General features: G+C 31.8%; 1 protein-coding gene across 2 annotated transcripts in view; it reads right to left on the minus strand.

The window, feature by feature from the left end:
• Positions 1 to 27,217, minus strand: part of TMEM135 (transmembrane protein 135) — a 190,809-nt gene that overhangs the window by 136,240 nt on the left and 27,352 nt on the right. For both annotated transcript variants that reach the window (XM_016160293.2, XM_016160292.2), the window contains exon 4: positions 26,263 to 26,296. In XM_016160293.2, the coding sequence (XP_016015779.1) occupies positions 26,263 to 26,296 (34 nt within the window). The remainder of the gene's footprint in view (positions 1 to 26,262; positions 26,297 to 27,217) is intronic.

Consider the following 27,217-nt stretch of genomic DNA (forward strand, 5'->3'; position numbering starts at 1 on the left):
TAGTTATTAAAATGCGTTTAAATTTTTTTGCTTTCTAATAACATACCTTTTTCTCATAGCAAATAAGATATGTAGTGCATTATATAGTGGATCAGCACATTAGTGATCTACTTTCTAAAAAAAATAAAGTCCCACTGTCCTCAACATATATTTATAATCTAGTATAAAACTCAAAAATACATAATAAATTTAATGCATCTCCATCTATGTTATGCTTATACATTAGTTTTCAAACTATGATATCATCTATTATAGAGACACTACATGACGCCTGGTAGAATGTGTGATTTAAAGACAGTTTTTTGGACAGAAAAAATACTAGGGTTAGATAGACTGAATTCCATTGTTTATTTCAAACTAGAGGTTGAAGGTAACACTTTCCTAATTACAAAAGAAAAATTGACACTCGGATTAATCCTACATGCTAAGAAATAGCAATTTACATTGCCAAACATTCATCATAAAAGGAATGAATTTCTTTAGACCAGACATCGTCAAAATATGGCCTGTAGGCCAAATCCTGGCATTATTTAGAGATTGAGAATCTGATTATAAAATTGATATAGAAATGCAGACACACACATACACACACCATAGCCAAAGCAATGTTAAAAAAAGAACAATGTTGGCAGACCTATCCTATGTAATTTGAAGACTATAAGCCTTCAGCAATCAATATACTGTGATATTAGCATAAAGTAACAATCCAGAAATAGATCCACACTGTCTGTTCAACTGATTTTCTACAAAGTACCAAGATACTGGGGAAAGAACGGTCTTTTCAACTAATGGAGCTGAAACAACTGAATTTTCAAACAGAAACATATAAACCTCAACCCATCCCTACTCCTTACAGAAAAACTAACTCAAAATGGAACTCAGAATTAAATGTTGAAGCTCAAACCACAAAACTGCTAGAAGAAAACACTAGAAATACTTTATAAAATTTATTTAGGCAAAGATATTTTATATAGGGAGAAAACAAAACAAAACACTTAAGAAAAAAACAACACAAGAAAAAAACTACAGCAAACCAAAGATGGCCACACCAATATATATCCTATTGCACATGTCCTTCTTAAAATGTAACACTGACTCTCCTTCAAATGTCATATGTTCCCTCTTGAACCTGGAACATTTGAAACATCCTTTGTAACTATAACTTAAAACCTAATAAGGCCGAAGTTATGCTGATTTTAAGGCTAAATCATAAAAGGCAAAATGGCTTCTGTCTGCTTTTCTCTTTCTATAAATACGTGCCTTTGGAACCCTGAGCCACCACGTAGTAAGTACAACTATCTTGAAACCAACATGCTAGAGAAACTACATAGAAATAGAGAGAGGTACCCCAGCTATTCCAACATACATCTATTCAAGTACTCCAAACCCAGATGCCATTCATTTGAGTGAGTCTTCAAATGATTCCAGCCCTTAGTTTCCAAGCTGTACCAGCCAATATCAAGTAAAGCAACCATGGTCTATTTTGGGCAAGCCCTTCCCAGACTTTAGATTCATATTGATATTTTGAGCCACCAATTTGAGTGTTTTCTTATGCAGCATCAGATAACTATACATAGATAAAAAGTGCTTCATCAAAATTAAAAGGCTTTTGCTCTTTGCATTCTCTGAGAAAATCCAAAAGCAAACCAGACTCACAGACAATATCTGCAAATATCTAACAAAGCACTTGTAATGAGAATATGTTAATAACTCTTACAACTCAAAAATAAGACATACAACTAAAAAATGAGCAAAAGATTTCAACAGACATTTCATCAAAAAGAAAAAGATATATACATATAGATATATATACATATATACACATATATACACATATATAAATGGGAAAAAGTCAAGGAAAAAATGTTCAACATAATTAATCTTTAGGAAAATGCAAATTTAAACCATAATGAGATACCATTACACATGTACCAGAATGGCTAAAAAAAAAAAAAAAAAAAAATGACAATACCAAGTGAAAATGGGAATATAGAACTACTGGAACTCTCATATTTCTGGTGAGAATATAAAATCGTATAGTCACTCTGGAAAAGAATTGGGTAGTTTCCTACAAAGTTAAACATACACTTACCATAAGACCAAGCAATTCTATCCCTAGGTATCTATCTATCCAAAGGAAATGAAAACATATGTTCATTTACATAAATTGTAGAAAAGCCAAAATTATAGTGACAGACAGTAGATTAGTAATTGGGGCCTGTAATATGGGGGGAAAAAACTAACTGCAAAGGAGGAAAACAGAGACTATTTTAGGAAAGAGAAAAATATTCTATATTTTGATTGAGGTTACAGTCACATGACTATAAACAACTGTCAAAACTTATCAAACTGTACTTAAAACAGGTGATATTCATTAAATATAAATAAAGCTGTTTTTGAAAAAGAATGTACACCTGTCCCTCTCCCCCAAAGTAGTTCTCAACTAACTGGTAATTTAATTCCCACCAATCATTAGGGCAAAACCTGGGTACTACCCTAATGAAAATTTTTTTAGAAAAGACATTCATATTTATATTTCATCTTAAATTCATATTAACTGGGGGCAGAAGTAGAGGTTGACCAAAGCAGAAGAATACTAAAGCCAATAATAAATCCAAGAGATAATCTAGGACAGATAGACAAATAGAGTCTGTATATCATACTCATAGGAAGACTCAGGGATCCAGGAAGAGTAAACTGTGATGAAAACTCTGCATTCCATACAAAATTCTACAGATGTCACCATTTAAAAACCATTGCTTTCATATACACGTAACTTGATAATTAAGAAAAAGAAGTACTATATATAAAAACTAATCAATTATCTTGTACACAGTTCTTATACCTGTGTTTCCATCCACCCATCTGCCCAATCAGAAATCAGTCATCTTTCCTCTCAACAATATATAATACTTACTATAAGTAATAACTTATTATAGTATTATACTTATTATAATACTTATTATAGTAATTACTTATTCATCTAAAATTCTCACTAGATTGTAGGTTGTATTTCACTCACCATCATACTCCTAGCTTTTAACACCTGAGAAATAATAAATGTTGATTGAATGTAAGAATTAAGAGCTAATGAATAAGTAGTTATTTGGAATATGTCAACTAAATGCTTATTTATTGATAGTTTTGGGGTATATGCTTTTCCAAGGTGTGAACAAAAATGTCCCAAATGTATTATAACATTTTCTAATGCTGAAAGTATAATTCATGTTAATGAAATCAACTTGATTCTTTTAAACATCATAAATGTCAAAATCTGTTTTCATTAAGTACACAGGAAAATACATTATATATGGAAACAATGGACCTTAGAGTGGTTTTAAGGCTATGAAGAATGTTAATTCTGTTTACAGATGTGGGTTGGTAAGTTATCAAGCAGTTTAAACAATAAGCAGATGGCTTATTTCCGAATTGAAGGCAGTCATCTGGCTCTAAAGAAGAGAACTTTTGTAAATATATGTTCTGTGATGTTCTATCCAACGTGACAGGATGAAATAACGTACTGCTATGTTCTGCTTTTCCTCCTTGAATGTAAAAACTTAAGAAACACAAAAGTTGAAATTTAGAGTTATGCTTCAATTCTGTTTCAAAATAACAGTTGACTCACTCTACCTTTCAGCTGAGTTTTCTCAACCATTAAGTGGTAAAATATCAAATATTATAATAATTGAGAGTCTGTTTAACTTCGAATTTGAAAGATGAATAAACAATTATACCTAAATTTAACCTTTTATTTAATTAGTATATAAAATATTCTAACAAAATGCTGATTTTGTTTAGGTAATCCACCTTCTTTTATAAGGTTATCTATCAGTTTATCTAAATAATGTTAATCCCATTCCTTTTGCCAGTGACTTTTTTAGATATTGGATGATGATACCAGAAATAAAGGAGGCCATTTCATAACAATAAAAGGGTTAATTCATCAGGAGGACATAACAAACTTAAATGTTTATGAATCTAAAAACAGAGATTCAAATCACATGAGTCAAAAATTGATACAACTACATGGACAAATAAGACAAATCCACAACTATAGTCAGAGACTTCACTACCTCTCTACAATAACTGATGGAAAAGTACAGAGAAAACCAATAAAGACATAAGCCTGGAAGAACACTATCAATCAACTTAACCTAACCTAACTGATGTTTTAGAGCACTACATTAAACAAAAGCAGAATAAACACTGTTTTCAGTTGCATATAAAACATTTCTCAAGAGAGACTATAATCTGGAAAAAAAAAAAAAGAGAGAGAAAGAGAAGGCACAAATTACCGTTATGAGGAATGAGGTAATCTCACTAAAAATTCTTCAGAAAATAAAAGGATAATCAGGAAATATATGAACAATTTGATGCCAATTAATTTGATAACTTAAATGAAATGAACAAATTTTTGGGAAGACATAAACTATCAAAGCTTACACAAAAAGAAATATAACAGGCGGTGAGCACACAATGTAGTATACAGATGTCATATTATAAAGTTGTACACCTGAAATTTATATAATGTTATTAACCAATATTACCCCAATAAGCTGAATTTAAAAATTAAAGAAAAGGAACAGAAGAGAAAAGACAGACAGACAGACAGACAGACTAAATAGCCCTATGTCTATTAAAAAAAATAGAGTAGTTAAGCATCTTTCCACAAAGAAAATTCCCAGTCCAGATGGCTTCACTGGTGAATTCTTACAAATATTTAAGGAAGAAATAATTCTAATTCTAAATATACTCTTCAAGAAATTTGAGAAGGGAATGTTTCTTGACTTATTCTACGAGGGCAGTGTTACCCTAAAAGCAAAACCAGACAAAAAACATTACAAGAAAACTACAGGCCAATATCTTCCATGAACATGGATACGAATATGCTTAAAATCTGAGCAGGTTAAATCCAACAACATATAAAAAGAATAATACATCAAGTGGGGTTTAGTCCAGGATATAAGATTAATTTAACATTCAAGCATCAAACAATGTGATTCTCCCTACCAAACCAGAAAAGGAAACCACAGGATCATCTCTATAGATATGGAAAACACATATGACATCATCTATTCCTGATAACAAAAACTGGGAATTTTCTTCGTGGAAAGATGCTTAACTACTCTTTTTATTTTTTTTTAATAGATATAGGGCTATTTGTCTGTCTGTCTGTCTGTCTGTCTTTTCTCTTCTGTTCCTTTTCTTTAATTTTTAAATTCAGCTTATTGGGGTAATATTGGTTAATAACATTATATAAATTTCAGGTGTACAACTTTATAATATGACATCTGTAAACTCCATTGTGTGCTCACCGCCTGTTATATTTCATCTAAAGACCAATATCCTAATAGCATAGTTTTGTGTTTATTTATTTATTGTTAGACCTTTCCAAAATGCTTTATGAAATTACATTCATTTCTAACTACATTGGCATATGATACACATTCAATTCCATATGTAACTTTAAAAAAAAAAAGAATTAGGGATGAAAACAGAGAGGATCATAAAAATAAAAAGTGACGTGTCAAATACTAAAATGCCAGTGCCACAAACCTGGAGGTCAAGAGTCTTGATTATTCCCCAGAAAAATCAGCTTATGGAGACTGTGTGGCTGGCACCCATGGAGCAAGTAACTTGGAATGAATGGACCCCTTAGTATTTCATATTAATTGAAGTAAGACTTTTAAGAATCTGACACTTCAAGTAGTTAGTTCACACTAATTAAACACAATGCTAAACATTATCCTCAGACACCAAACTAAAATATTTAACAACCTATAAACAGAGCTTCAGTATTGAATTCTTTGTTTTATTTAAGTCAAAAGGAACCAGATTACCTTGTTATGGTTTTAACAAAGTAAACAAGAATTGGAAAAAATCCAAAACTGCTCAATGTTACTTTCTACCGGGCTCAAGTTGTTAATAAATATATTATAAATAAACTTAAGCTTTTTCTTATCTACATTTGAATGTGTGTTCTTAAAAAGAATGTAACAGATCCCAATTCTTAATCATTTCTCTTAATTCCACAATTTCTCACCATTTTCTGTACTAGTTTGCCTCTGCTGTTGACTTTTATTTCCATCATAAATTACTCTAATAAGAATTCAGAATCCAAACATAAATTTTATAAACATATACAGTATATATGCCTATTCGGTAACAAAAACCAGCTTTCTTTAAATGTAATGCTTCCTTTCTTATACTTCCAAATATGCAGTTTGTACTTCAGAAGAACTTTATTTTATTAGCAATTTTTAACACCAAAAATGGAAAACATGTCTTTTAAAAAACATTAAGTTCTTAATGGTACAATCAATGAATCCCTTTCTCTTACAAGTGTGTGTATACAGTGTGTTACATGACAAAAGAAAGAAAGAAAGAAAGAAAGAAAGAAAGAAAGAAAGAAAGAAAGAAAGAAAGAAAGAAAGAAAGAAAGAAAAAGAGAGAGAGAGAAAAGAAAGAAAGAAAGAGAGAGAGAGAGAAAAGGAAGGAAGGAAGGAAGGAAGGAAGGAAGGAAGGAAGGAAGGAAGGAAGGAAGGAAGGAAGGAAGGAAGGGAGAGAGAGAGATTAAGAGAGAGAAAGAGAAAGACAGACCCAGAGTACTTCTAAGTCTATACACTGTTAGCACGGACTAAATTTCCTTCTGGAAAAAAACAACAAAAAAATATAGTATACTAAGCTTTTTGCTAGAAAGTTAAATAATGTAATTGTTTTATTATGGTCACTTATCCAAAGGATTATTAATTATCAATAATTGTTAAGTAAAATATTTTAAAATATTTGACAAAAGTGAAATAAAATTAAGATAAAAATTACTGATGCTACTATATATGTAAAAATATACATTTATATACATCGGCACAACAATCCAGACTTATAAAAGACAGGGCCACAAAAATTGTTTTAAAAACCTACTGATAAAGATATAAAATATAATTATTTTTCAAAGTGATCAATATTTATATTGATCCTATGAATTAAAATACTCTATATTTGTAAAGCAATTTAAAATTAACAAATTCCTTTTATATAAATGTTCTAATTTCAAAGATAAATACTAACTATAATAAAAATAAAATGGTTAATAAATAAATAAATGCTTATCTTTCATCTGGAATAGGAGTTTCAACCTCTTTTGCATCATGACCCCTAAAATGACTGACTTAACACTCCCATGGTATTCCTAAGATTATCGGTAATTAATATTATGCTAGCTATAATTCACCTCTTGTCTCCCACTCAAGAAATATCAGGATACAATTCAGGAAAAGAATGGTATATTATTAAAGAGATACCTATATTTTCACTAATACAAGTAAAAATGTACTGGAGCATGCCTCATAGCAGATCTCAATACAATACTGATTACTCAAACTATTGTTGAAAAAAACTGATACAAGAGACGGGGGCAAGGAGTGGCACCGAGTGAGATTTATGTTCCATACACTAACTGCAAATTTTTCTTTAATCAAAGAGTAAAACAAATTAGTACAAATTTTAGAAGCTAACCAAAATTTATCTGCACTTAAACTATAAAATTTAATTAGATCAATTCACAAACTAAGTGCCATGAAAGAACAGAGAACAGAAAACCTATTCTAAAGGAAAGATTTATAAATTCAGATTTGTCATTTTATTAGGTACATGACTAGAAAATAACAAAGACATATACCATATATTAAATGGGGATTATTCCATTTGGTCCTCTATATCACACAGGAGCCCCATGAATGTCTATGATACAAAAGGTGCCATTGACAAAATTCAAGATGCTCTTTAATTCGTGAAGAAGACTCTGGCGGTAAATTTGGGCTTTGCCCTCTTCCCTTGCTTTCCTGGTCCTGATATGTCTGTCTGATCCAGGATCAGATACACTATACCCAAACTAGACCAATGAGATTCTCCCTCCAAAGGATTTGAAATGTGAGGGTAAAGGCAAGGGGATGGTAGGTGGAGTAGGAATGCCAGAGCCAAGTCAATTTAATGGTAGTATCATAAAAAATATTAAATCATTTAAAAGGACCTATTGCTAAATTCCCTATAGCTGCCCTGATTCCAGTCTTTCCGGAGACTTCATTGTTTAGCACTTCCTTCAATTCTATGAATCATTTCAATGTCCTTCCCTTCATCTCTATTTTTGTCTTAAGCTAATCGAATTGATGTCCCTTACATAAAACCAAAGCAACTGTGATAGATACATGAAACACTGTGCAATCATGGTAGTGAAGAGCTAAAGCAAAGATTAAGGATCTATTCTGAGGAGCAGTGTGAAGTCACTACATACATACAGTAACATTGTAGGGAGAGAAAAACACTCACTCACTTTCAGGTGCAGATTCAAATCCTAGATTCACTACTTGCTATCTATGCGATATGAGCCTGAACAAGTATTTAACAATGTTCTCAGTCTGTTTCCTAAGCTGTTGATGACAAAATCTGCCTTATAGGGTTGTTTTAAGATGTAATAAAAAAGGTCAAAACACTCACCAAAATGCCTAGAAGATAGTAGGGGTTCAATAAATGTTAATTCTCACATTGTTTCTCAATAAGGATAAGATGTTTAACCAGAGAATAAATGAAAAACCAACTCTGCATAAAGCAGGAGTTAGCAAACACAGCCAAGGCTCAAATCCATCCCACTTCCTGTTTTGTATGGCTGCCAGCTAAGAATGGTTTTTACACTTTTAAATAGAGTTGTATGGTGAATACTGTCCCCATAAAGATGTGCTGAAATAATAATCCCCAGAATCTGTAAACATGACCTTATTTTGAAAGAGGGCCTTTGCATATAGAAGCAAGGTAAAGTCATATTGGATTAGGGAGAGCCCTAACTTCAATGACTGGTAGTCTTGAAGAGAAAGGAAAGGGAGATTCGGATAAAGGAGAAGAAGGCCATGTGACAATGGAGGCAGAAACTGGAACAATGAAGCTTAAAACCAAGGAAAGAAGGACTGCCAAGAACCACCTGAAGTTGAAAGAAGTGAAAAAGGATGCTTTTCTAGAGACTTCAGAGGGAGCATGGCCCTGTTAATACCTTAATTTCACATTTCTAGTCTCCAGAACTGTGTGAAAATATATTTATTTTCTTAAGTTACCCAGTTTGTGGTAATTTGCTGCGGCAGCCCTAGGCAACTAATACAAATAGTTTTGTTTTTTCTTTTTTAGTCAAAAAAATAGTCTTTCCTAACAAGTAAAAATCATATAAAATTCAAATTTCGGTGTCCATAAGTTTTATTGAAGAACAGCCACATTCATTTGTTTACATATTGTGTATGGCCATTTTGTCCCATACTGGCAAAGTTAGATAGTTACCACAAAGACGACATGACCCACCAAGCTATAAATATTTACTATCTGGCTCTATACAGAAAAAGTTTGCCAATCCTTGACCTTAAACATTAATGCCTGAGAAACAAATAGCTGAGTTCTAAAATGGATAGATAGATGAAAACCTAAATAAACAAACAAAAAACCTACAGATTTTTATTATGGGAAAATAGTTTAAAGTTTTAAAATAAATCAGGATTTGGCAAAAGCCTAGCAAACACAAAAGTGCTAATCAAAAATAGTCTGACATGTCATATTTTGTGAAATAAGTTGGATCACATTACTCACTATGGAGAAGCCGGGTGCAAAGGAAGGATGTGGAATAAGACTATTAATTTCCTTTTTTATGTATTGCTTAAGATAGGCAGAATATGTCCAGTAGAGGTCTCCTGAAAATAGTACCAAATGGAATTGAAAACATGATTTAAAAATTCAGACATAGAGTGACACTCCCTAATCTTTTCTTTGTAGTCTAAATGCCAATTCTAAGCAATTAAAACTTTTTATTGACTAAACATTACAAAAGCTTCCCAATTGGTATATTATAAACCTATCTCTACTATAACATACCGTCTAGTAATTTCAGAATGATTGTTCTAAAATAGAAAGTTTGATTACACAATGGAATTTCCATAGTTAATTTTTTAGTAAGATATTAAACTCCTATACTCAGTATATAATACCCTTCACAATCAGGCCCCAAGCCCCTAACCAGTCACATTTCGTATCACTCTGCAATATTCCAGGAGCTTTTCCTGTATTTATATTTAAACAAACACCTAAAATACCCTATACTTCCTCTTTGTAACACCCATCATGATTAATTACTTGTTTATTCTTCCACGCTAAACTGAATTCATGATGGGAAAATGTCTGTTGAGGTTCATGAAGACATTCACAGCACTCAACACAGTGTCTGGTCCATAGGTGCACAATAAATGTCAGTGAATAAAGAATGAAGAAATGGACAACAAATGACTAAATATGCCAGGGCAACATAAGACCCAGTTTTTTTTGTTTGTTTTTGCTTTGTGTGGGTTTTTTTTTTTTTTTTTTTTTTGCATATAATGGTCTCTCTGCTGAGAATTCCCTTTGCTGTGTTAATTTACCTGGAAAATTCTTATCCTTCAAATGTGGCCTCCTTACATTACCTGGCAAATTGTTCTGTCCTTCCACATCACTAAAATAATATTTACCATATCACATTGTAATGCATCTATATTCGCTGGTAACTACATTTCATTAAACTTGAATTTCTCAAGGACTAGAACATTTTATTCATCATTGTTTTACCCAACACTTAGCAAAATGTATAGAACACGTGAGGAGTCAAAATATATTTGCTGAGTGCATAAATTAACATTATTTTGGAAACTTAAGACAACAAAATTATAGATTGTAGAATGATATACATTTATTTTCATTAGAAGTTAATTTGTTTTAATAAATTTTATTGAGCAGTACTTTAAACAATTGTAATTATGTATTTTAGTTCAAGTAAAATTTTGAGATAACATTTCATTCCATTTTATAAATTATTTTATTATGGAATATATACTACTATACCACTCGAAATAATATTTAGAATAAAACCTAAAATTCTCTTTTCGCCAACATTCCCGTTTCAGAGATATTAACTATAATTAAGCCATTTAGCATTTTCAAATGAATCTTTTTGGTCCTTCATGTATACAGTCATATATACACATACGAATGTATGTGCCTATGTATGTATTTATACACAAATGTTCTATGTCTTAATAGATATTAATCATTTATATAAATCCTATTAAGACAGTTCAACTTAAATGCATCCAAAAGAAATGTCATAATTTAACTGTAATTTTCTAATATCTGGAATCAATTAAGTTCAGGAAAGTATCAAGAAGGCCACCCAGTAATAAACACAAAATAAATTGTGTCTGCTGTCCTGTTAGTGATAACTTTTTATTGCCACCTCAGTTTCAGATGTCAGAGTAATGACTTCCATATTCTGATTAAAATGCAAATTGAAACCATATGTTAGAAAAACATAGGTTTTCAAATGTCACTGTTTTCGGACTTTAAGCACAATAAAAGTATGTTTATAAAGACTAATGGCTACCCAGATGAATTCTGTCAATTCTAAATCTAGAAAATGTGGAATTTTTTATTGTAAACTATGCAATACATTCAGTTGTGGCACATCAAGTAATAGCTACTATCAGTATATATATAGATGTAGACATACACACACACATATATATATATATCAATGGCCAAAGGGGGGTAAAAACTATAAAACAATAACAGAATTAATTAATTATTCTTAATTAATTTTCTTCAAGAGTAAAGATTGAAAAGTGATTTTGCAAAACTATTTTTAATCTTTAGATTTGCTAAACTAAAATGATCTTTAATTTCTATTCTTAGATAATAAAAAGTAAATATTGATTTTTTTAATTTTGCTGATATATTAAATAAACCAAATTCTACATAAATCAATTTAATGTTTAATAAATTTCTAAGACTATGTTACAAGTTTCCCAAACATCTTCTTAGACAAATTTCAAAAATGACCAGACCAGTAATGAATTTAAATATTAGGAGCCCCACTCTTTCTTTTTCATTTGTGACATTAAACTCAAATTTCTATACATATAAAACTTTTTGTTTTAAAAAGGGAAATTTTGAAGTTATAAGAAAACTTCTCTTATAAACAGTATTCCCAAAAAAAGCTGATTCATGAATATTCTACTCAAGAGTAAATATTTCTAAATTTAACAATCTACCTAATAATATCAGCTAGATGTAAAAAAAATAACAGAAAAGTCATGCCATCTAAACCACTAAATTACATAATTTGTGGCCCTCAAAGGTAGTCAATTAATATAAATACAGTTCAATTGTGGAAGTATAAAAGTGAATGTGACTATTAGAGTGTTTACTGAAATAAAGAAGAACTGTGCTGAGGAGGGTAGGGATAAAACCATAGCTCTCAAGACAAATAAAATACCTTTATTCTACCTTTGAAAAGGTTCCACTTGAAATACGGAGACAGAATCTTTAAAGAATAAAGTTAACTGAAGTCATTTCCAATGTAGAGAAAAATAATTATAAACCAAAATGATTTAGAATTTAAGTTTAATTATTAAGAAGGTATTAAAATGTCATTAGGCCTTGATCAGTTTTAGGCTTTTTTAAAAGAGAATATAGTCACTACACAAATATTCCTTAAGATTTGGCTTCCAAAAATTTCTTAAAACAAAACAAATGTCTTTAATACGTTTTTAAACTATAGTATAAATTACACCGTTAAGTGCTTAATCAGTCCCTATCTTTGACTATTAATTACCAGGGCTTCTCTTACAGAGCTCAACATCTAAGATTACTCCAAAATTCTTCACATATGCTACTGTTGTTTGGGTTCAAAGATAACAAAGGTAACTGTGTGAATATACTGGAATGTGTCTGTAGTCTGTTACAGACCTGCTTCTAGCTATTTGCAGGACTAGCTAGTTTGCCAAAGCCTCTGTTGTAAAAGTAACACGCCATTACAAATACTACATTGTTGGCTGACTAATCTGTACAATTACACTCCACTATGTGTGTGTCTCACATTTTCTTTATTCATCCTTCCATCAAGAGAAACAGGTTCTTAACTGTCTTGACTACTGTGAATAATGCTGTATTGAGCATGGGAGTACAGCTATCTCTTTGAGATAGTGATATAATTTTTTTCAGATATATACTCAGAAGTGTGATTACTGGATAACATCGTGGTTCCAACCAATACTATTTTAATTTTTTGAGGAACATTCATATCATTTTTTGTACTGGCTGTTCTAATTTGCATTTTCACTGACAGTACAAAAGGCTTCCCTTTTCTCCTTATCATCCTCAACACTTACTATCTCTTGTTCTCTTGATAACAGCCATTCTAACAGGTGTAAGGCGATATCTAATTGTGGTTTTCATTTGCATTTCTCTGATTAGAGATGTTGAGCATTGTTTCATGTACTTGTTGGCCAGTTGTATGCCTTCCTTGGAAAAATCCTCTGCCCATTTTGAATCACAATATTTTTTCGCTATTGATTTATGAGTTCCTTATATATTTTGGATATAAACCCAATGTTATCAGATGTATGCTTTGCAGATATTTCCTCCCACTCTTTGGTTGCTTTTTCATTTTATTGTTTCTTTTGCTGTGTGAAGCCTTTTTAGTTTAATGTAGTCACTAGTTAGATTTTGCTTTTGTTGCTTGTAGTTTGGGTGTCATATCTAAAATCACTGCCAAGACCAATGTCAAGGAGCTTTTCCCCTATGTTTTCTTCTGGGAGTTTTATAGTTTCAGGTTTTATATTTAAGACTGATCCATTTGGAATGGTATAAAATAGGGGCCCAGTTTCATTCTTCTGAATGTGATTATCCACTTTTTCCAACACCATTTATTGAAGAGACTCCTTTCCCTTATTGGGTAGTGTTGACTCATTTGTCCAATATTATTATTTCGGGGCTCTCGATGTGTTCCTTTGGTCCATTTCTCTATTTTTATCCCAGTACTACACTGTTTTGATTACTAAGGCTTTGTAATACAGTTGTAAATCAGGAAATATGATGCTTCCAGCTTTGTTATTACTTCTCAGGATTGCTATACCATAGGAAATCTTTTGCGGTTCCATACTAATTTTAGAGTTGTTTTTCTATTTCTGTGAAAAATGCCATTGAAATTTTGATAAGGATTGCAATGAATCCACAGATGGCATTGCATTTATAAATATTTTACAATATTAAGTCTTCCAATGTATGAACATGAGGTTATGTTTCTATTTATTTGCGTCTCCTTCCAATTCTTTCATCAAAGTCTTAGAGTTTTTACTGTACAAACCTTTGTACACTACCTTGATTAAATTTGTTCCTAAGTTTTTATTGTTCTGATTCTACTGTAAATGAGATTGTTTCTTTTTTCAAATATTTCATTGTTAGTGTATAGAAATGCAACTGACCTTTGTATACGGATTTTGGATTCTGCAACTTTATTGAATTCATTTATTCTAACAGTTTTTTGGTGCAGTCTTTAGGATTTTCTATAAATAAGACCATATCACCTGCAAACAGAGACCATCTTACATCTCTTTTCCAATATAGATGTCTTTTATCTTGCCTAATTACTCTAGGTAGGACAAGCAATACTATGTTGAATAGAAGTGGTGAGAGTGGGTGACCTTGTCTTATTCCTGATCTTAGAGTAAAAGCTTTCAGCTTTTCACCATTGACTATGACGCTACCTATGTGCTTCTCATATATGCCCCCTATTATGGTGAGGTACGTTCCTCTGACATCTAGTTTGTTAACAGTTTTTATCATGAAAGAATGTTAAATTTTAACAAATAATTTTTGTGTCTATTGAGATGATCATATGATTTTTATCTTTCATTCTATAAATGTGATGTATCATATTTATTTATTTGCATGTAATGAATTATCCTTGCAACCCAGGGATAAATCTCACTCGATTACAATGTATAATTCTTTTCCTGTGCTGTTGAATTTGGTTTGCTAGTATCTTGTTGAGAATTTTTGCATCTGTATTTATCAGAGATAGTGGACTGTGGTTTTCTTTTCTTGTAGTGTCCCTTACCTGGCTTGGGTATTAGGGTAATGCCAGCCTTATAAAATAAGTTTGGGAGTGTTCTCTTCAATATTTTGAAAGAGTATGAAAAGGACTGATATTAATATTTCTTTACATGTTTGGCAGAATTCACCAATCTGTGACATCATCTGTTCCTGGGTTTCTCTTTGTTGGGAGGTTTTTGATTACTGATTCAACCTCCTTACTTGTTTTTGGTGCCTTCAGATTTTCTATTTCTTCATGATTTAGTCTTGGTAAGTTGTATATTTCCAGGAATTTATCCATTTCTTCTAGGTTATCCAATTTTTTACTGATTTTATTCGTTCGAGTCCTCTGTATGTTTTCTTATTCTAGCTCAAGGTTTGTTGGTTTTGTTTATCTTTCCAAAAACCAGCTCTTCCTTTCATTGATCATTTCTATTGTTCTTCTGTCTCTATTTCCATTCTACTTCCTTCACTCTGCTAAGTCTGGCCTTACTTTGTTATCTAGTTTCTTGAGTTGCAAAGGTAAGTTGTTTGAGCTCTTTTTTCTTAATGTAGGTGTTTATTTCTATAAACTTCCATCTTAGAACACTTTCTGCTACATATGCTGTAGCATGTCATGTTTCTATTTTTATCTGTCATAAGATATTTTTTAATTTCCCTCTTCATTTGTTCTTTGATCCACTGGTTTTTCAGGAGTACATTGTTTAATTTTTCCATATATTTATATTTATAAATTTTTCATTTTTCCTATTATTGATTACAAGTTTCAGACCATTGCAGTCATTAAATATATTTCATGTGATTTCAATTTTTTTAAATTTGCTAAGACTTGTTTTGTGACATAACATTTTCTTGGAAAATGTTCCAAGCAATGCTTGAGAAGAATGTGTATTCTGCTGCTGTTGGATGGAATGTTCTAAAGATGTCTGTCAAGTCCATTTTGTCTACTGTGGTACATCCATTTTGCCTACGGTCCAACAAATCCTTATTGATTTTCTGTCTGGATGATCTATCCATTGCAGAAGATACTGAAGTCTCATACTATTATTGTATTGTTGTCTATTTCTCATTTTAGTCTGTTAGTATTTGCTTAATATTATTTATATGCTCAATGTTAGAGTACATAAATATTTATGATTATTATATCTCAATGAATTGATCTCTTTATCATTATCTAAGGACCTTCTTTGTCTCTTATTATAGCTTTTGACTAAAGTTTATTTTATTTTGTCCAATATAAGTATAGCTACACTTGCTTTCTTTGATTCCCATTAGGATGACATATCTTTTTCTATCCATTCACTTTGAGCAAATGTGTCTTTAAAGTTAAAGTGAGTCTCTTTTAGGCAGCATACAGTTAGGTCTTGATTTTTAATCTGTTCAACCAACCCATGTCTTTTTATTGAAGAACTTAACACATTTACATTTAATAGAATTATTGATAGGTTAAAAACTTACTAATGCCATCTTATTAGTCGTTCTCTGGCTTTTTGCAGTTTCCTAGTTCCTTTCTTCCTCTCTTACTGTCTTCCTTTCTGAATTAATGATTTTCTACACTGTTTTGCTTTGATTTCCTTCTGTTTATCTTTTGTGTATCAACTGCAGGTTTTTGCTTTGTGGTTACCATGACACATACATAAAAGATTTTGTATGTATAACAGTCTGTTTTACACTAATAATAACTTCTATTGCATACAAAAACTCTACCCTTTTACTCCTCCCACACATATTGTTCTTGATGTCACAATTTACAGCTTTTTATTTTGTATATCCATTAACAACTATTTGTAGCCCTAGGTATTTTTAATATCTTTGTCATTTAACCTTTATGCTAAAGCTGTTGACACACCATATTATATTACAGTATTCTGAATTTGACTACTTACCTTTACCATTATGCTGTATATTTTCATATGTTTTTACATTACTAATTAGTGTCCTTTCTTTTCAGCATGAAGAATTCCTTTCACATTTTTTGTAAGGCAAGTCTAGTGGTAATGAACTCCCAAAGCTTTCTTTGTTTTGGGACATTCTGTATCTCCTTCATTTCTGAAGAATAATTTTGCTGGGTAAAGTATTCTTGGAGGACATTGATGAAAAAGTTTTCATTTTGCCTTGTTTCTTATAGATATTTGCTGAGTATACAATTCTAGGTTGACAGTTCTTTTTCTCAAGTACTTTAAAATACTGCTTACCTGTCTTCTGTTTTGTACTATTCCCAACAAAGAATGTGCTGTCATCTTAGTCTTTGTTCCTTTTTATAAAATGTTTCTCTTTTCCCTGGCTGCTTTTAAGATTTTCTCTGTCAGTAGTAAAACTGACTATGACATAACAGAATTCTTCCATTTTCCTTGGGCTTGAGGTTCATTAAGCTTCTTGGATATGAGAGAGTTTTTTTTATCAAGTTTCAGACATTTTCAGCCATTATTTCAAACCCTCCCTCTCTCTTTCTTTTAGAGACTACAGTTGTATGCATATTGAGCATATCAATCAAGTCACCTTGTTATAGTGCTAATATTCTGTTCATATATTTTTTATTTTCTCTTGGTGTTTCTTTGTGGATAGTTTCTATTGCTATGGTTTAAGGTTCACTAATCCTATCTTCTGCAGGGTTTGATATGCAATTAATCCTATCCTGTGTACCTTTCAACTCAGATTATAGCTTCCATCTCTAGAAGTTTATGTCCTTTTTTTATATCTTCCATATCTCTGCTATCACAGTATATATTTCCACTAGCTTCTTGAATATATGGAATACAATAAAACTATTCTTTTGATGTTCTTGTCTACTAATTCTATCATAAGTATCATTTTAGAGTTGGCTACAAATGTTCGATATTTCTTGTCATTATGGGTCATTTTTTCTTTATTCTTTTCATGTCTGGTAATTTTTTACTGCATGCCAGACATTGTGAATTTTAACTGATGAGTGTTGTATATTTCTGTATTCCCAAAAATTTTCTTTAGATTTGGTTTTGGATGAACTTATTTGGAAACAAAGCCTTTTAGGGTTTTTCTTTCTTTTTTTTTTTTAAGTTGGGGCCAAAGTAGTGTTTAGTCTATAGCTAGTTTTGTCCCACAGTGAGTTAAAATCCTTCTAAGTATTCTCTTCCAAATGCCCCATGAATTATGAGATTTTCTATTCTCAGCGATGGAAACAACAACTATTCCTAGCCCTGCGTGAGCTCAGAGGGCTTTTCCCTGCAATGCATTTGGCTGGTTCTTTCCCCAGCCTCAGGTATTTTCCTCATATGCATGCACTGACCATAATTCAGCTGAGTATTCATTGGAGACCTCTGCACATATCTGGAACTCTCTACCTCTCTCCTCTCCTGCCTGCAAACTGTAGCCACCTTGTCTCCTCGGACTCCTAGCTATGTCTCATCACCATGGGATATAGCCAGGCTCTGCCTCAGTTCTACATACCTGCTGCATAGCCTAGAAATGTTGTCCAGGTAGTAAGCCAAAGCAATCACAGGGCTAATCTCACTAGTTTCAAATCTTCCAAAAATCACAGTCTCTTGTTGCTTAGTGTACAATGTCTTGAAAACTGCTGTTTCATTTTCTCAAGTTTTTTTGTTGTTCCCCATTACTCCATTTTGGCCTGAATCAGAAGTCATCTTTTATTTTAAACCTAATAAACACCCTTGTTTTAATACATTTTCAGATAATTCTAATACATGTAGTCTCAGCAGGTCTGTTTCTCTTATACGTTGTTTTTACTACCAGATCTTGATTAGTGTCTTGTTTCTTTATAGGTTTATTTCTGATATAAAAATTATATATGAAGAAGATCTTCTGCTTCTAGGAAGATCAGTTATACATATTTTCCCTATTCCTCCCACTGATAAGAACTAAAAATCCTAGACATTATATATAAAACAAACATTAAAAGACAGAAAAGTAGAAGAAGGCAGACCACCTAGAAATTTTGAGATCCAAAAAATGACATGGTGGTGAGTACCTAAGTTTTCTTTTTACTTTATATATCCCAGACTTGGAGCCGAAGAAACCTGCAAACCAAAAATGATAACCAGCACAGACAAAAACCTGCTCTGTCTTGCTAAAGGACCAGGAAAAAGGCAACCTGTCAAAACAAAAACTTTCTGACAATAACTACTATACTCCAACCAAACACCACAGGGAAAAAAAAGTGTGGCCCAACCCCCACCAGCAATGACCAAGTAGAGAGGTTAGACTTCCGCCTTCACAAGGCTGTAACAAGACACCTTAACACCCCGTATAAAAAGGATTCAGAGAAGACCAAGGTGAGAGCTGAGAATTTCATACCCACCAGCTAATAACTAGGGCTCTGCTCTCTTACTCCTCAACCAGGGGTTATCAGTAAAGACCACTCCTACACAGCAGTAAAGAGAAGCCACACACAGCCTTTTAGCATTTGAGAGCCAAATGCTTATTATATGGGTTGGTTTTCTATTTTGCATTTTCCTCTCTTAAATACTGCTTTCCTATGTCTCTTTTATTTATATTCCTTTGTGAAATTCTCTTTATTCATATCTGCTTCTTTTATGTTTATTTTTAATGATTTTCCTTTATATTTGTATCTCTCAATTTTTTAACATATATTTTATATTAGCTTTATAAAGCAAATAGAAAATAAAGGTACACAAACATTAGTTATGATGATAACCCATGCCCCCCCCAAAATTATACCCTTTTTTCCCTTTGGTCTCATTGACCCTGTAACAGTCCTTCAAGCAATTTAAATTAGAGTCCCTATTAATTTCCAAGTACAACCTCCAACACTAAAATCCCTAGAATGAATAATCAAATTATTCAAATAGAAATACAAGTCAAAGAAGACAAAATACTCTACTAAAATAACAAATATACCTCCAAATAAACTACTAATGATATTTCCTCACATTCCAAGACATTCCAAGACACTCTGCCCTTTTACCAGAAAGTACATGATCTAAAAATCCATCTTAGTCTTTATCCATATACAGCCAGAAAAATTCATAAAATGGTCATCTATAAAGATGTTAATCACCACATTGTGATATTGAGGAGTTGGAAACAATTTGGATACCTATCACTGGAAGAATGAACAGTAAATTTTAGTGGATGAAAGAGTCTAAAATTAGTGGTAACAGGTACACAACTTTGTGAATATACTATACTAAAAACCACCGGATTATAAACTTTAAGGGGTAAATTTTATGGTTTATGATTTATACCTCAATAAAAATATTATAAAGCATATGTATAGGAGGTAGATAATCTGCCACACTATGTGGCAATCAGAAGTAATGTACTGGAAGCACATAAAGTAACACACATAGGTCTTGAAAACATGGTGTCAAGTTCAAAGTAAATAAAATAGGGATATATCTTGAAAACATAGTATTAAATTATCCAATAAAATAAAATAAAAGGGAGTCTCTAATAATTCCCCTTTTCAAGCTCACAGGCTTGGCTGTCATCTCTGGGAAAATCCACCTCTACATCTGCCTTTTTGATCAAGATAATGATGGCAACTTTAAGAATCCTGTTCTCCTTGGAGAGCAAATATTTCACCTCCTACTAAGCAAAGATGAGAACTCAATATTGCCTAATGTTATAATGGGTACAGGAAACACATTGTTCAATGTGACTGAAAAAATCAGAGTAAGAACAGAAGGAGAAACATCATCCCTAATTCTGATACTTCTAAGAAAGCTTCCAACAAAGGAATTCAGCTGAGGACAGATTCCCTCCTTTGTTTACTACCTTCATGCAGGAAAACAAGGTCATTTGGCTTAAAGAACATGGGTCTTGGAGCTAATGGAAGGGGAAGAGGAGAATCCATATTATGGTCACAAACTTAGAAGGATCGTTCACTCTCATTTTTGTCATTTTCAGGAGTATTTGCTCCCAATCTATCTTTATTTGAAAATTATTTATAAAGCCTATGTTATATGCTAAGCACTGTTCGCAGGTTCTAGTGATATGTCAGTGAATAAGCAAGAGCCCTTGCCTTTAAGCAGTTTATACATAGTGAGGAAAGAAAGACAATTTAAAAAACAAAGAAAATTTCAGTGCCATGAAATAAGTGCTGTGAAAAAGACAAGATTATGAGTTAGAGAGTAGAGAGGTGGAGGGAAGCTGCCTTAACTATGATAGTAAAAAGCTCTCAGGAGGTGACACTGGGTTGAAAACTATATAAAGATAAGATGCTAACCACGAAAAATCTAGGAAAATAAATTTCCAAGCATAAAATAAAAGTAAGCACTAAGGCTGTAGTAACAAGTTTCAAGGGTTCAACAGATAGAAAGTCAGAGTAAAAAATGAGAAGGTAAATAAATCAGAGAGGTAGCAGCTATCACACAGAAGTAGCAGCTATCATACGGTGAGGCATTTAAATTTTATTTGGGATGCAGTGGGAAGGGAAGGTTTTTCTGAGTTTTAAACAGAAGATTGACATGCTCTCATTTCTATTTCCAATGACTGACTACTATGCAGAAGACAGACTATAGGAAGACAAGACTGGGAAGATATAAATGAGTTAGGTTACTAAGATAGCTCAGACAAGAGATGTTAAGAATTCAGACTCTGGTTATAACCATGGAGACGGTCAGTCACTGTAAGACCCAGACTATATTTTAGAAGTAAAATATGATTTCCCAATAAATTGGAGTAGGAGTATAAAGAGAAGAAAAGAGTTAAAACTCCTAAGTTCCTGGCCTGAGCAACTGGATAAATTGTTGATGCCATTTGCTGCGCAGGGAAGGCAGAGAGGAGCAACTTGAGAGAGTGTTTATAATTGTTTTGAATTTCTGTCAAATTTCTCCAACTAGTTTACAACCCGTTTTGTAGTTCTTCTGTAACTTCATGTGCCTAGCACCGCACTGATTTAATAAATGCCTGCTGAATCTAATTAAAATGAAGTAGCCCTACAAGAACACATATGAATCAACATTTTCAAACTTTATGTTTGAAAAATTAAATACAGATGTTTTAATCAAAGACAGTGTGTGTTTACAATGACAAAACGAAAGCTAGAGACAAACCTACTAGATATGTTTACAAATTTTAAAACACACGCGTTGTTGAACGCTTGATGGCATAAATGAAACTGTAGAAATAAGTTTTCAAAAGGACTTACATAGAAAGACTTTTAAATGTCATAAATTATAATTAAACTAAACATAAATGAACTACACCTCATATCACATTTAAATAACTGTTAGCATCATATGATGAATTTTGAAAGACTGGAATCCTCGGTCATTGTCATAACCAACATAATAAAGGGAAATCACACAACACAAACTTTTATGTGCTCTCTTTTAAATTATACTGTGTCAAAGTTGAATCCTAGCAGCTGGTATTCTTGTGAGTCATTGTTTCTGGCATATTAGTCCCAGGAAAACATTTCCATCATTTTATAGCCATACCCTGGGCAGAAGACAGAGAAAATATTTAATTCTTTATTTCATATATTTCTATATACCTTTTACATATTTTGCCCCTCAGCAATTTATTCTCTATCAATCCAAAAAAAAACTGAAAAACCATACTAGTTTCAAAACTGTACACTTTTCCTTCTAAAATATGCTAACATGTAACAAAAAAAAAATTCAGATGAGTATTAAATTCAACTGCATTAGTGTGTAATTTTTAAAGCTGCTAGTTAATCATTAAGGCTATAAACCATTGGTCTAATAACTGATACTTAAACAGGACTTACTGAAAGACAGTCATAAAAAATAAGTGTAACTATAAGGTAGCCTAAGGGAAGATCTTTTTAAAATAACAAAAGCATTAACAGACATGTCTGTTATTTAGGGGATATAGTTCTTCACTTGCTTCCTACAACACTAACATAAACTCAACTAGCAAAATTTATATTCACAATTATATAATACAAACACTGTACTGTTTTGTTTTGAGACCAGTATCAATGCTAAAAAAAAAAAAAAACAGAGACGAGGTTTACTCCCATTGGTTTACACAGTTCTCTCCCCCAATAAAGTCTGTAGTCCTCAGAAGCAGACGATCCTTTGTTTATTTTGATAACTCAAAATTCACCTACAGTGTTTATTGAGTAGGTGCTCAATAAATATTTATCTTTTTTTGTTTCTAAACCTTCGTCACAGCTTGCCAGTTCTTAGAAAGGCAATAATTTTTTCCTGTAGTCACCAATAACACATCTCTAAGATGTCTCCAATTCCTCTCCTTTCTTCAAGGTTCAAGTCCCATGTAATTCAAAAAACCTTCCCTAACTGCCCCATTCAAAAGCTAACTCTTTTCTAAAGTTCTAGTGACTATACTGTTTAACCACATGTTTGACATAAATATACTCTCTTGGACTATTAACTACTTTTTCATTTTAAATCCAGATCTAGATAATATATTGTTTCTCAACTAATTTCAAGCACAAATTATGGTTTATACTTGTGCCCAATACCTAGCAAAGTGTTTTGTACTCAATAAATGTTTACTGATAAAAACAGAGACAAAGATGATAAAAATAATATAGAGCCAGTTCTGTATATTCCTCTATCATGTATTCATTCAAAAGCAAAGCAATGTAATAAATGGGTAACTATCACAGCCAAAGCTAACAAAACTATATTATTATTAACCTAACAGTTATTATTTCACTACCCTCCAACATTTTGAATGGAGCTAAATAAATGTATATATGTATAAAACTAATTTGTAATGAAGACATAACCAAGATGTAAGAGAAAAGGAAGGAGTAGACCCTCCAGAAAATAATTATCGTGAGCAATAAAAAACTATATGGCATATAACAAAAGATGTCACAAAACAACATGCCCCAATTTTTTTTAACTGAGTATACAGTGTGTAATGTGAATGTACATTTATGTTTGTGTATTTATGTAGGGTACACTGGAAGAGAAGGAAGGGAATAAAAAAATAAATACTAAAATGTTAGTAATTACTACATGGTAAAATTACAGAAGATTTTCACTTTCTTCTTTATGCTTTTCTATACGTTCCAAATCAGAAACACATCACTAAAAACAAATATTTTTAAAAAAATAAAACCTCCCAACATTTAGAAATTTTGTTGTTGCTATAAACCAACAATTTCAATTTAGTCTAGTAAGCAATATAATAAAGTTATTGAACCGAGTTACTTCATTAAGGCTAAATTCAGTCTCTCCGAAAATATTTAAGTTTATACTTAGTCTGAACCAACACCCTGTTACTACAGTAATAGTTATATAGTAATAGTATAAATAAAAGGCTTTATTTAGATAAAGGGAAGATGAAGCTTATTAGATTATCATTAGTATCCAGAATAACAGATTCACTTTCCTTCAGACAAAGAAAATCTATCTGTAAAGCCTTTGATCTCATTAAATTTCTGAATTACAGATCCTTTATAACTGGCTTACAAAGGATTTTTAAAAAATTATATTTTGCATTTTATGAAAAACTTTTCTAATATTGAAATTTAGTCATCTGGACAGAAAGCACAAATCTACTTAATAGACATGCCTCACCCCACCTCAACCCCCCCCCACATCCCCACCCCCCCATCCCCCCCACCCCCCCACCCCCGCCAAAAATGTTTCCCACTTAGAAAGAACTAGATATTCAAAGCAATATTCTAGACTGGAAACACTATCAAAACAGCATAGTACAGCCACTCTGGAAAATAGTTATACAGTTTCTTTAAAAACTGAACAGCAACTACCATATGACCTAGCAATTGCACTCTTGGGCATTTATCCTATAGCAGCTTTATTTGTAACAACCAAAAACTGGAAACAAGCCAGATGTCCTTCAATGGGTAAACAGCTAAACAAGTTGATAAAAATAAACATTACTCAGTAATAAAAAGGAAAGAACTAGTGATATGTGCAACAGCTTTAGAAATATGCTGAGTAAAAAACAGCTAACCACAAATATATACTATATGATTCTACTTATACACCATTCTTAAAATGACTACAGAAATTACAGAATTATAGGAATAAAGAATAGAAGAGTGGTTGCCAGAGGTTAAGTGGGGAGAGAGGTGGTAAGGGGAAGAGAGAAGTGGATGTAGTTAGAAAAGGGCAGCACAAGGGATCCCAGTGGTGAAGGAAATGTTCTCTACCTTGACTACAGTAAATAGCAATATAAATATCCCAATTTTGATACTACTGTAGTTTGAAAATATGACTAATGGGAAAAACTGGGTGTAGAAAACATGAGATCTGTCGATTATTTCTTACAACTGCATATAAATCTATAATTACTCCAAAATAAAAAGTTTTATCTAAAAAAAACATGGAATTTTAAGGCCATTGATTATACCAAAGTTAAAGATCTCCTCTCCAGGAATTTATAATCTAAACCAGACAACACCAAAAAAAAGTCTGTGAAAGTTTACTTAGAATGTAAAGGTATGTGTAGAGAGATACACAGTATTTAGGTATTAAAGTACATAACATGGTAGTATAGAAAAGCATGTGCATAGCTAAAAGATAAAAGACACATTAAAACTCAAATCCATTCTAATATGTAAGTACAATATATTTAAATTTTTTAAAAAATTAAGAAAGAAGAACAGCACCCAGAACAGTTTGGTACTACTGTTATGGTTCCCACAGGAACCTAAAATACATATTTCCATTCTTTTCAAATATTATATCTATTGTGACTTCTCCATTAGACAGCAACTCCATAAATACAAGGACTGTCTCTATGCCACCTACCAGCATATTGCACAGTAACCAATACATGGTAAGTATGGAGCAAAATTAAATAGTTTACAACTGAAATAAGTTGGTAAATATAACTCTGCACTATATTCCCTTGTTACAGAACTCAAGAACTTATCCTTAGATAAATAATTATCTTTTAAGTGAATTTTTCAGTGTTGCTTTTCAATTCTAAATAACTTTGAAAGATTTTAATGTTCTTAAAATGTGAACTTAGCAATGAAAATTATGTTAGTTATACATTTACTATAAAGAATATCAGACTAATGAACATTAATTTCACTTCTGTATGTAGACTTAGAAATTTAGGATCCTAGCTAATTACATTATTAAATAAACTGTAGATAGAAACAGATTCTACCAAAGATGAACATCCACGCTTTAAAAAAAAAAAAAAATCATAAAGGGCACAGAGAAATGAATCACCTTCCCCCCGAACTAAGTGAAATTCAGTCATACATGACAGGAACAAACAAGATGATATCAAGGCTCTTCTAAACATTAAAGTCTATCCTTTAAAACACAGGCACAAATTACTATCAAATTTAAGTAGCTTTCCTTTCCTTTTTAAGGAAATCTGACTTAAAAAAAAAAGATTAAAAAACACATGAAAAAATCTCAAAAGTTAAAAAAAAAATTTACTTACCAAGTTAGCCATATAAATTGTGAGAAGCCCTCTCCTGAAAATAATTTTTAAAAGAGATAGAGTGAGATTAAGCATCAATTTGACGTAATAGTTGCTTTATCATTTTTGAGAAATCTATCCAAATAAATATCAGGAGTTGAGAAAAAGGGATAGATTATGCTAAACTAAGTTTTCAGTACCTTAATAGTTGGATATAAACAGATTCTATAAGTTACCCTGTTTACTGGTCATTTAAAATTACCATTGCCTAGTAATTGTTAACTAGACTGATTATGGTGATCATTTCACAATATATGGCAATATCAAATCATTATGTTGTACTCCTGAAATTAACACTACATGTCAATTATATCACAATTTTAAATATTACTAGTTTTATTATAATTTATTAATAGGAAGAGTGGTAAAATTTGCTATTAGTCTGCTTATTTTAAGAATTGTAAATTTAATAAAGAATCCTAATGAATTCATCTTGCCAAAAAGTCAAGGACAGAACAATTCTAACTAAATGTAAATTTATTCACTACAAAACCAGGTCTTCTATTTGTTTCACACACAATGCAACTGTTAATTAGATGTCGTTACAAAGCATACTAAATCACCCTGGTTTTACCTTCATTGTTAAGAAATCAGGCAGTAAGTAAACTTTCTAATGCCAAAGGACAAACAAAAGTTCTATAAACACTCGCCTTACATAAAAATTGCATAATTAACCAGATTTATCTAAAGAGAATTCAGGTAGAAACTCCAAGATAAGGATGATTTTATGCCTTTAAATACTTTAACTTATGAATGAAGCACATCCTATCCTCTAGGAAAGAACTGTTTTAACGGTTTAAGAGTTTAAGGGCAGACAGAGTTCAAATAACAAACTCTGAAAATTATAAAAACTTATGTGAGTTTCAATTATAAACATTTTTAGTAGTCATTAAAAAAAGTACTTTGTATATAAAAC

This window comes from Rousettus aegyptiacus, unplaced genomic scaffold (genome assembly GCF_014176215.1).
Source record: "Rousettus aegyptiacus isolate mRouAeg1 unplaced genomic scaffold, mRouAeg1.p scaffold_m13_p_5, whole genome shotgun sequence".
NCBI lineage: Eukaryota > Metazoa > Chordata > Mammalia > Chiroptera > Pteropodidae > Rousettus > Rousettus aegyptiacus.